Raw genomic sequence first — 12,291 nt, 5'->3', positions numbered from 1 at the left:
TATTTTGGCCAGAGTAAAGTTAGGGTTTGTTTTTTATGGGATGAGTTGACTATTTTATTGGTACCATTTTCAGACACATTACATTTTTTGATCGCTTTCTGTTCATATTTTTGGGAAACAGAATGAACAAAAACTAGCAATTCAGGATTTTTGGGGGGAGGTTATGTCATTCTTTTTGTGGTAAAATTGATAAGGCAGTTTTATTCTGTGGGTCAGTACTATTACAGAGATACCTCATTTGTATCCTATTTAAAGTTTTGGCACTTTTACACAACAAAAACTATTTTATAGAAAAAATAATTATTTTTTGCATCGCTTTACTCTGAGAGCTATAACTTTTTCATTTTTCCACTGAAAGACCTGTATTATGGTTTGTTTATTGCGGAACAAGATTATGTTTTCGTGTTTATTTATATCCGTTTTTTTGATTGCGTTTTATTCCACTTTTTATTCAGCGGTATGATGATAAAACATTGTTTTTTGCCTTGTTTTTTTGTGGTGTTCACTAAAGGGGTTAACTAGTGGGATTGTTTTATAGGTCGGTCCTTCTAGACGCAGAGATACGTGTACATTTATTGTGTTTTTTTGTTTTTTTCATACAAATTTATATACAATATCTTTTATCTATATCTATAGTGCGTCGGGGTGCACTATTACAGGACGTGGTGACCCAGAAAGGTAGATATTAGTACCTCCCATAGTATGCACTTTTGCACTTTTATAGGATCGTTTGTTTTTGCTGTGTTATGGAACACTAACCGGGCATTGCACAGTGCACATTTGCACTTTGCACTGCTACAGTGCCTAAAAGTAGTATTCAACCCCCTGCAGATTTAGCAGGTTTAATAAGATGCAAATAAGTTAGAGCCTTCAAACTTCAAACAAGAGCAGGATTTATTAACAGATGCATAAATCTTACAAACCAAAAAGTTTTGTTGCTCAGTTAAATTTTTATAAATTTTAAACATAAAAGTGTAGGTCAATTATTATTCAACCCCTAGGTTTAATATTTTGTGGAATAACCTTCGTTTGCAATTACAGCTAATAATCGTCTTTTATAAGACCTGATCAGGCCGGCACAGGTCTCTGGAGTTATCTTGGCCCACTCCTCCATGCAGATCTTCTCCAAGTTATCTAGGTTCTTTGGGTGTCTCATGTGGACTTTAATCTTGAGCTCCTTCCACAAGTTTTCAATTGGGTTAAGGTCAGGAGACTGACTAGGCCACTGCAACACCTTGTTTTTTTGCCTCTTGAACCAGGCCTTGGTATTCTTGGCTGTGTGCTTTGGGTCGTTGTCTTGTTGGAAGATGAAATGACGACCCATCTTAAGATCCTTGATGGAGGAGCGGAGGTTCTTGGCCAAAATCTCCAGGTAGGCCGTGCTATCCATCTTCCCATGGATGCGGACCAGATGGCCAGGCCCCTTGGCTGAGAAACAGCCCCACAGCATGATGCTGCCACCACCATGCTTGACTGTAGGGATGGTATTCTTGGGGTCGTATGCAGTGCCATCCAGTCTCCAAATGTCACGTGTGTGGTTGGCACCAAAGATCTCGATCTTGGTCTCATCAGACCAGAGAACCTTGAACCAGTCAGTCTCAGAGTCCTCCAAGTGATCATGAGCAAACTGTAGACGAGCCTTGACATGACGCTCTGAAAGTAAAGGTACCTTACGGGCTCGTCTGGAACGGAGACCATTGCGGTGGAGTACGTTACTTATGGTATTGACTGAAACCAATGTCCCCACTGCCATGAGATCTTCCCGGAGCTCCTTCCTTGTTGTCCTTGGGTTAGCCTTGACTCTTCGGACAAGCCTGGCCTCGGCACGGGAGGAAACTTTCAAAGGCTGTCCAGGCCGTGGAAGGCTAACAGTAGTTCCATAAGCCTGCCACTTCCGGATGATGCTCCCAACAGTGGAGACAGGTAGGCCCAACTCCTCGGAAAGGGTTTTGTACCCCTTGCCAGCCTTGTGACCCTCCACGATCTTGTCTCTGATGGCCTTGGAATGCTCCTTTGTCTTTCCCATGTTGACCATGTTTGAGTGCTGTTCACAAGTTTGGGGAGGGTCTTAAATAGTCAGAAAAGGCTGGAAAAAGAGATAATTAATCCAAACATGTGAAGCTCATTGTTCTTTGTGCCTGAACTACTTCTTAATACTTTAGGGGAACCAAACAGAATTCTGGGGGGTTGAGGGGTTGAATAATAATTGACCCTCTGAAAAAACTTTTCACAATTTAAAAAAAAAATAAACAAAGAAATAACATTCTTTTTTGCTGCAGTGCATTTCACACTTCCAGGCTGATCTACAGTCCAAATGTCACAATGCCAAGTTAATTCCAAATGTGTAAACCTGCTAAATCTGCAGGGGGTTGAATACCATATATACTCGAGTATAAGCCGAGATTTTCAGCCCAAATTTTTGGGCTGAAAGTGCCCCTCTCGGCTTATACTTGAGTCATGATCGGTGGTGGGGTCGGCGGGTGAGGACTGTCATATACTAACCTAGTTCCGGCGTTCCTGGCGCTCCCCCTGCCCGTCCCACGGTCTCCGGGTGCCGCAGCTCTTCCCCTGAGCGGTCACGTGGGACCGCTCATTAGAGAAATGAATAGGCTGCTCCACCTCCCATAAGGGCGGAGCCGCCTATTCATTTCTCTAATGAAGCGGTGCCGGTGACCGCTGATAGAGGAAGAGCTGCAGCACCGGAGACCAGCTGTCTGGGGGAAGGAGCGGGACGCCGGGAGCAGGTAAGTATGTCATATTTACCTTCCCTCGTTCCACCCGCCGGGCACCGCGCCATCTTCCCGGTGTCTCTCCGCACTGACTGTTCAGGTCAGAGGGCGCGATGACGCATATAGTGTGCGCGCCGCCCTCTGCCTGATCAGTCAGTGCGGAGAGATGCCGGGACGGGACGCTGAGGAGCTGCAAGCAAGAGAGGTGAGTATGAGTATGTGTTGTTTTTTTTTTATTGCAGCAGCAATGGCACAGATTTATGTGGAGCATCTATGGGGCAACGGTGCAGAGCACTATATATATGGCACAGCTATGGGGGAAAGGTGCAGAGCACTATATGGCACAGCTATGGGGCAACGGTGCAGAGCATTATATATATGGCACAGCTATGGGGCAACGGTGCAGAGCACTATATATATGGCACAGCTATGGGGCAACGGTGCAGAGCATTATATATATGGCACAGCTATGGGGCAACGGTGCAGAGCATTATATATATGGCACAGCTATGGGGCAACGGTGCAGAGCATTATATATATATGGCACAGCTATGGGGCAACGGTGCAGAGCACTATATGGCACAGCTATGGGGCAACGGTGCAGAGCATTATATATATATGGCACAGCTATGGGGCAACGGTGCAGAGCATTATATATATATGGCACAGCTATGGGGCAATGGTGCAGAGCATTATATATATATGGCACAGCTGTGGGGCAACGGTGCAGAGCATTATATATATATGGCACAGCTATGGGGCAACGGTGCAGAGCACTATATGGCACAGCTATGGGGCAACGGTGCAGAGCATTATATATATATGGCACAGCTATGGGGCAACGGTGCAGAGCATTATATATATGGCACAGCTATGGGGCAACGGTGCAGAGCATTATATATATGGCACAGCTATGGGGCAACGGTGCAGAGCATTATATATATGGCACAGCTATGGGGCAACGGTGCAGAGCATTATATATATGGCACAGCTATCTATGGGGCAACGGTGCAGAGCATTGTATATATGGCACAGCTTTATGTGGAGCATCTATGGGGCCATAATGAATGGTGCAGAGCATTATATGTGGCACAGCTTTATGTGGAGCATCTATGGGGCCATAATGAACGGTATGGAGCATCTATTTTTAATTTTGAAATTCACCGGTACCTGCTGCATTTTCCACCCTAGGCTTATACTCGAGTCAATAAGTTTTCCCAGTTTTTTGTGGCAAAATTAGGGGGGTCGGCTTATACTTGGGTCGGCTTATACTCGAGTATATACGGTACTACTTGTAGGCACTGTATGTGATGCAGTGGTCTTTCTAGTTAGTTTGTCCACACGTATTAGTTCGTTTAATCTACTCTAGTTGGATCATTTTTTTGCACTATTTTATTAAAACTTTCACTTGTGGGAAGTACTATTTCTTACATATAAACTGGGTCAGCCACCATCATTTGTCTACTGAATTATTATATGTATTGATTTTTAATCCTGTTGTGCGCACATTGTTTGTTTTTACTTGCCAATTATAATTAATAAAGGCACTTTTATATCTACATTGTGCCTGGTACGTTTTCCGGTTATCCATAGGTCTGTTGGGTTTGCTTTATAATTAATATGCTGCAGCATGATCGCATATCTATTGTCCATATAATTAATTTGTTTCATGTAATCCTAATATTCTTAAAAATAGTGTATTTGAAAATGGTGCCGGCCACGCCTGCGGAGTAGCAGCTATCGGCGATCACCAGCAGCTCCATCTTGGAGGAGGACTTTTTTTTTTCCTCTAGCAAGATGGTGCCGCCGGCGCCATTTTCAAACTGATTTTTTTTTTTAATGAATGTCAGGATTACATCAAACGAATGAATTATATTCACAATAGATATGCGATCATGCAGCAGCTCATGCGCTACCACTAGCACCTGCCTGCAGAAGGGTGATTTTTTTTCCAAGCTATATATATATAATATTCATTATGTAAACTAGTGGGCAGGTCACTGAGGAATCTGTGACCTGTCAAAAGCCATACTGGTGAATACCTAAGCAGAGCACCATATAGAGCCCTGCCCACAGTCCTGCCCCGAAACACGAGAATATAGTTTACTCAAAACTGAAAATAAAGATTAAACAACAACCACAAGACGGATTTCGTCAACCAAGGTATAATTTTAATCAGTATAACGGCACCGACCTGACAGTGTGTAGGTTACTGTGCATAATCCTGCTGACAGGTTCCTTTTAAGTGGGGTAGTTTTGAAAATGGAGTAACTTTTATTTTTGCTGTTTCTAACCACAAATTGCTGCATTTGGAAAAACTACATAATAAATTCTGGGATTCATTTTATGTTAAGGTTCCTAGTGAAAATGAAAAACTGTTAGTTAAATCAATTTTTCTTAATTAAATGGAATTCAACAAAATTGATTTTCTTTTATTTTTCCATTATTTTTCATATTAATAACTGAAACATCTGAAAGCTGTTAAAAATGAGGTCCAGCCTTTTGTTAAACTGTCCCAACTTTATTGAGATATGAATCAACTTTAGATATGTGGTCTATGTTCTCTTGTGATTAAAATATGGCTCGAAAAGATTTAAAAATCATTGTATTCTTGTTATTTTTACATATTATGCAACATCCCCCCAACTATTTTTTTAATTGAGGTTGTATAAAAAAAAAAAAAAACAGGTATAAAGTTAGAGGTATAAAGTCCATATTTTTTTTCTAATAAAAAAGTTACAGTATGTCTGCAAGAACATATCATGAGTGACCTAACCTTGATTCAGGCTTGCATAGAGAGAAAAGGTACACTACTTCCATAGCATAATACAACTGGCCATTACTATAACAGTATTCCTTAAATATTTTTCTTTATATAATTTTATTGATAGTGAATAGTGTTGAGCGATACCGTCCGATACTTGAAAGTATCGGTATCGGATAGTATCGGCCGATACCCGAAAAGTATCGGATATCGCCGATACCGATACCCGATACCAATACAAGTCAATGGGACACCAAGTATCGGAAGGTATCCTGATGGTTCCCAGGGTCTGAAGGAGAGGAAACTCTCCTTCAGGCCCTGGGATCCATATTAATGTGTAAGATAAAGAATTAAAATAAAAAATATTGATATACTCACCCATGCGGAGGCCCCTGCACCTTACCGCTGTTAACCGGCAGCCTGCTTTGCTTAAAATGAGCGCGTTCAGCACCTTCCATGACGTCACGGCTTCTGATTGGTCGCGTGCCGCTCATGTGACCGCCACGCGACCAATCACAAGCCACAACGTCATTCTCAGGTCCTAAATTCCTAGAATGAGGAGGCGCGTCAGGGTGCGTCAGAGGGTGAGTATATCCCTATTTTTTATTTTAATTCTTTATTTTTTACATGGATATGGATCCCAGGGCCTGAAGGAAAGTTTCCTCTCCTTCAGACCCTGGGAACCATACACTGGGAACTTCCGATTCCGATTCCCGATACCACAAAAGTATCGGATCTCGGTATCGGAATTCCGATACCGCAAGTATCAGCCGATACCCGATACTTGCGGTATCGGAATGCTCAACACTAATAGTGAATACATGTCTATTATGAGAAACAATAAGCAATGTTTTTTATGTTTTGCTTAATTAGAATTACTTGAAGCAAAAACTTGCGACATCATGGATGCTGATCCCATTTCCCAAAGAAATTCTGCAAGAAGAAGAATATTTTCACAGCAACATATTTGTAAATGACTTATATAGAACACCATGGAAGAGACGTATGTTACTTTACTGTTCAACGAAAAGTTTTTAAAATGTAGTTTTAATATCGAAAATACGTACCACACAATGCATCTGGAGCGCCCCCATGGGGCCGTGGGGTACTTGGTACCGGGTCCTTCGGTTCACAGGGGGATGTCACGGTGGCTGACCCGGTCCATGGCCCTGGGACATTCGTCTGTGTAAAAGGGAACGGTCTTTAAGGGGAATATTCGTGACGCCACCTGTGGTATTTGGTCAGGGTGACCGACGCTGCTTTAAGGGGTCCGCTGGGGTGATGTTATGGCAGATAGATGGTATACCTTCCCACAGGTGAAGTGTATCCCCAGTGTTTCCCAGTGTGTAGATGGTGGATGGTGAGAGGCGCAGAGAAGAACAAGGACACGAGTTTGCAGTCTATTTACCTTTACTGAAGACTTCAGCATCCACATTCCAGGGCACCAGATCACAGGGCAGGCAGAGTCCGGCCGGTTTGGAGGCAAGTCCAGAGTCCCCTTGTCCAGGTGGAAATCAGTAGCCTTCCCTTGCGCTGCAGTGTTGTAGTTCCTTACTGCCTATATGGCTTCACGTAAGGTCCTCACAGATGTAATGTCTCTCTCTGTCCCCCATATAGGATAGGACAAACCTGTATGACTGGTGGCTAAAGGCTGTTTATAGGGACTCTAGCACGCCCCAGCCTCCACAGTTTGCCACCGCACCTCCTGGGTGTAGGGCAGACAGGTAACTTGAAATTATCTGTCCTGCCGGTCTGTGGAGCAAGGCATGAAGGTCGTTACTTCCTCGGTGTGCAGGCTACCGGGATTCTGCGCCTTAAAGGAGGCAGCCCACCACAGCGCCACCTAGTGTCAAAGTCAATGCCACTACTATTCCTTCAGTTACAGAGCTTACAGCCCCTCCAACAGTCACTACTACAACTGTGTGCATAATCACTACCACTGAGACTACTGCTGCCGCAAATACAATAGCTGACAACCGTACTAATGACTTGACCATGCATGATGTTGATGTAGTATCCGATGATGATCTGGATACAAATCCTTCTGGGCCAGGACGTGTCCGCTACCGACTGGTACCTTGCATACTGCTATAATAAAACAAAGAAAGCTTGAAAAGCCTGTAAATAGTTAACTGCCTTTTTGCTCCTAAACCCTATCAGGGTTTTCCATTTAAAGGGGTCCTCAGTTCCAGGAGGATCCCAAGTTCTACACATGTTTTGCACAAGTTGCTCTATTTAAAGACACTGGAGTCATGGACAGTGAGTGGCTCAAAAACTTTTCCTGTACAAAGTTGGCACCTTCTTAAAGGTGCTTCCTACTGGTTTTACAAAGGAAGCTTTTACAGAGACTGCTTTCAAAGAGACTGTTTCTAATGTTGTTAGAAAGTGTTTTGTCTTACAGAGACCTGAAGAAAAACCCATTGGTGTGGCAGAATTCTGGGTCAGGATACACGCCTTGTAGCCCGCCTAAGGCCAATGTGGGGGGTTCGTAACGGGTCCCTCGCATCACGTTACTTTTGTTGCTAAGCTGACTTGAATTTTGATGTGATTGATATTTGCACTACCTCAAAATGAAAGACTTAACTGTTGTTTGCACCCTTAAAGGGATGTTAATTTGTTGCACTTTTCCTAAAAGTGATAATGTTTGAAAGTATTGAGCAGTTAGATAGAATTGTATTAATATATAGTGAGTTAATATAATGATAGCTAGAAGAAGTTGAGATTTTGATCATATCGTACGAAGGTGGTGAATGATGTACTTTTGAATAAAATGAAGACTTAGATGGATATACTTTAGATCAATTGAAGAAGATAAAGTAAACCTTTTCAGGTTGTTCTCCTCCAGGTACTCGCTGGTCACCATCTTCTCTTCTAGGTTGTCGGTCACACGCGCACTCTACTCCTCCATGTTCTGGGGCGGGGCTCCTTCTTCTTCCCGACGTTGCAAATCAGGAGGTGCACCTCTTTGGCTGCTGGGCACGTCCTTGTCTCATAGCAGCAGTCGAAGGGGGCACTCATCACTTTTGGCGCCGCTTTGGTAGTCTCCTCCCATGTTGGCACGCCCTTCTTCACCGACGCTCCTCGTGGCACTGTAATGGCGGCGGTTTTGGTAGGATTTTTTGGCGGCAAATCACGGTTCATTAGTCATACAGTCTTTTAGGCGCACATGACCCGATTTTCAGGCTTTAGTAGATCATGTTCATGATGTCAAAGTTGGAGCGCCCCCATGGGGCCGTGGGGTACTCGGTAACGGGTCCTTCGGTTCACAGGGGGATGTCACGGTGGCTGACCCGGTCCATAGCCCTGGGACGTCTGTGTAAAAGGGAACGGTCTTTAAGGGGAATATTCGTGACGCCACCTGTGGTATTCGGTCAGGGTGACCGACGCTGCTTTAAGGGGTCCGCTGGGGTGATGTTATGGCAGATAGATGGTATACCTTCCCACAGGTGAAGTGTATCCCCAGTGTTTCCCAGTGTGTAGATGGTGGATGGTGAGAGGCGCAGAGAAGAACAAGGACACGAGTTTGCAGTCTATTTACCTTTACTGAAGACTTCAGCATCCACATTCCAGGGCACCAGATCACAGGGCAGGCAGAGTCCGGCCGGTTTGGAGGCAAGTCCAGAGTCCCCTTGTCCAGGTGGAAATCAGTAGCCTTCCCTTGCGCTGCAGTGTTGTAGTTCCTTACTGCCTATATGGCTTCACGTAAGGTCCTCACAGATGTAATGTCTCTCTCTGTCCCCCATATAGGATAGGACAAACCTGTATGACTGGTGGCTAAAGGCTGTTTATAGGGACTCTAGCACGCCCCGGCCTCCACAGTTTACCACCGTGCCTCCTGGGTGTAGGGCAGACAGGTAACTTGAAATCAGCTGTCCTGCCGGTCTCTGGGGCAAGGCATAAAGGTCCTTACTCCCTCGGTGTGCAGGCTACCGGGATTCTGCGCCTTAAAGGAGGCAGCCTGTGTAGGGCTGGTTCCCTTCTGGTATCCACTCCTTTGCTATGACTTCCTTCACCCTCTCTGCAATACAGTTCTGCCTTCGGTGTGTCTCTTTCTAGGAGCTGCAGCTCTTAGGGCATGCACAGCTCTCTGTTCTTTCTCCTTCGTTCTCTGACAGGATCCCACCCCTGACAGGGACCAACTCACTGAGCTGAGCTCAGCCAGCAACTCACTAACTTTCCCTACAGGCGACCAGTTTTACCTATGTGGGGAGTGACCTAATAAATAGGAGCAAGAGCTCCCCCTGGTGGCCTGGAGTGTGAAATGTGTTGCATGTTTGTGATACCTGGATGCAGTTGTCCTTCTTTGCCTCCAAACGTAACATCACTCTCCCCTAGAGGAAAATGACATTACTGCAATGACCAGGACCCTGGGGCGCTGCACATCCATAGTCAAAAGTATTTTCCATGAGACAAGTAACAATATGACATTAGACCGATGAAAGGGACATGAAATTCCACATCTTAATTTTGATAAAGGCCTATTTTTACAGAATTATTTCTCATGCTAATGGCGAACGATTTATGGTTTAAAAATTATTCACAATGATCTGATGGACGTGTCAATCACGGTAATGATAACAGTTATGCTCTTTACTATTTAGCATCAAACTATAATGCAGGAAATTTAGCAGTAGAAGAATCATTACTAAACATATGATAAAATCTAACACATGGGAAAAGCTTTAAGCAGATTTCCTAAAATCAGGCAAAGTCTCACAATAGCTTTGTTACACCCAATGGTGGCGCACGTTGATTTGTGGAACCACTGTGCCACAGGGCAGGGCCTGACTAGGAAGGGGAGTAGCTAAGCGGCTACCAGATATTCACTGGAGCTTCAATTGGTGGAGACAGACTGGCCTGCAAGTAGCTGCCTGGAATCACTCCTAGGCAAATCCCATACTGCAGTTGCTGAACCTAGAAGTCAGGTTCACTGACAATAATTAGGGCTATGTTTAGACACACTGGTCTAGGATATTGGATCAGGGACTGGCTGCACATGGACCGGGGACAATGTTTAGATAATGGGACCAGGTGACTTCGGGAACAGGACTGGCAGCCCCCGGATCAGGGGACTTTGGATTCAAGACTGGCCACTCTAGGACCACAGGACAATGTTCAGGCACTGGCCACATCGGGATCAGGGGACTTCAGATTCAGGACTGGCCACTCCATGTTCAGGGGACATCATTTATAGGACTGGTCACTGTAGGACCAGCGGACTACGGATACAGGACAGCTCACTCCAGGACTAGGGGACTACACTGTAACCAGGGTACAGGACACTGACTGCACTGGGACCAGGGATTCAGGTTCAGGACTCTGGCCACACTGGGACGAGGGATTTGGGTTCAGGACACTAGCCACATCGGAACCAGGGATTCGGGTTCAGGACTCTGGCTGCAAGGGACGAGAGATTCGGGTTCAAGACACTGGCCACACCTGGATCTGAGATTCGGGTTCAGAGCACAGGTCGCACCGGGACCAGGGGACCTCACAACTGCACTGGTAGGACAATAACTACCTAATGGCTCAGTTCGTTGCTTAGCGACTCCCTAAGGGAGAGGGAGCCTTTTACACAAAATGCCTCCCAGTAATTGCCTGGGAGCCATCTTGCAGATGAACACATTATGTTAAATGCTTCTCAGCCACAAGCTGAGGACATTTACTATATGGACGCACTGCACACCAGGAAGTAGCAGAAGCACTCCGGGGGAACCAAGCTGTAGGACTGGGGCAGTGAGTAAGTCGGCATCCCTTCATGGACAGAAAAGGGGATAATAGCATTACAAGTTTGAGTAATGCTGTGTTCACATTTTTGTCAGGAGTTCCATTTGGAGCCTTTGTTATAAATTCCTTAACAATTCAAATTCCTTAAGAAATCTTAAGCAAATTAGCTAATCTAAAAACAAGAGACATCTTAGCAAAATATGGTTTAATTAGGCTGATTTCACACATCCGTTTTTTGCCGTCAGGCACAATCCGGTGAATTTTGAAAAAAACAGATCCGGCAAAAATTGCCGCTGGATCCGTTTTTTTCTCATAGACTTGTACTAGCAACGGATTGCAATGGATGGCCTCACGTTTCATCCGTTTTTCTCCGGATCCATCAAAAATTTTTTTTACGGCGGCCGGAGAAAACAGACATAGTAACATTTTTTGTGTCCGTCGGAAATCCGTTGCCAAATTGTCTGCAACAAGCTTTCCTACATCCATTATCTTGTTATTACTCACAAACTTTCCTTTCTCGCCATCACCGAAACCTGGCTCACCCCTTCTGACACAGCCTCTCCTGCTGCACTTTCGAATGGTGACTTCCACCTTTTTTTTCACACACCCCGCCCCAGCAGCAAGCATGGCGGAGGAGTTGGTTTTCTCCTGTCAGATTAGTGCTCCTTCACCCCAATCCCACTGCCACCCTCTGTTACCCTCCCCTCCTTTGAGGTGTACTCTGTGAGCATCTACTCCCCCTCCATCCTCCAACTGGCTGTCATTTACCGCCCCACAGGGCCAGCCACCACCTTCTTTGACCACTTCACCACCTGGGTACTTCATTTCCTTTCTGCGGACATCCCCACTATCATCATGGGCGACTTCAACATACCCATTGACACTTCCCTCTCAGCTGCCATTAAACTTCTATCTCTCACTTCCTCCTTCAGCCTCGCTCAATGGTCTTCTGCAGCCACTCACAAAGATGGTCACACACTGGCCCTCATGTTCACCCGCCTCTGCTGCCTATCTAACCTCTCTAACTCACCTCTTCCTCTTTCTGACCACAATCTACTCACATTCTCTTCC

The 12,291-nt window shown here is 45.0% G+C and overlaps 1 protein-coding gene across 5 annotated transcripts in view; it reads left to right on the top strand.

The window, feature by feature from the left end:
- Positions 1-12,291, top strand: part of SHOC1 (shortage in chiasmata 1) — a 549,593-nt gene that overhangs the window by 73,953 nt on the left and 463,349 nt on the right. For all 5 annotated transcript variants that reach the window (XM_077251003.1, XM_077251012.1, XM_077251020.1 and 2 more), the window contains exon 3: positions 6,367-6,496. In XM_077251003.1, coding sequence (XP_077107118.1) covers positions 6,367-6,496 — 130 coding nt within the window. The remainder of the gene's footprint in view (positions 1-6,366; positions 6,497-12,291) is intronic.

Source organism: Ranitomeya variabilis, chromosome 1 (genome assembly GCF_051348905.1).
Source record: "Ranitomeya variabilis isolate aRanVar5 chromosome 1, aRanVar5.hap1, whole genome shotgun sequence".
In the NCBI taxonomy this organism is placed as follows: domain Eukaryota; kingdom Metazoa; phylum Chordata; class Amphibia; order Anura; family Dendrobatidae; genus Ranitomeya; species Ranitomeya variabilis.
The sequence above is the reverse complement of the archived record's forward strand: the minus strand, read 5'-3'. Positions and strand labels throughout refer to the sequence as shown.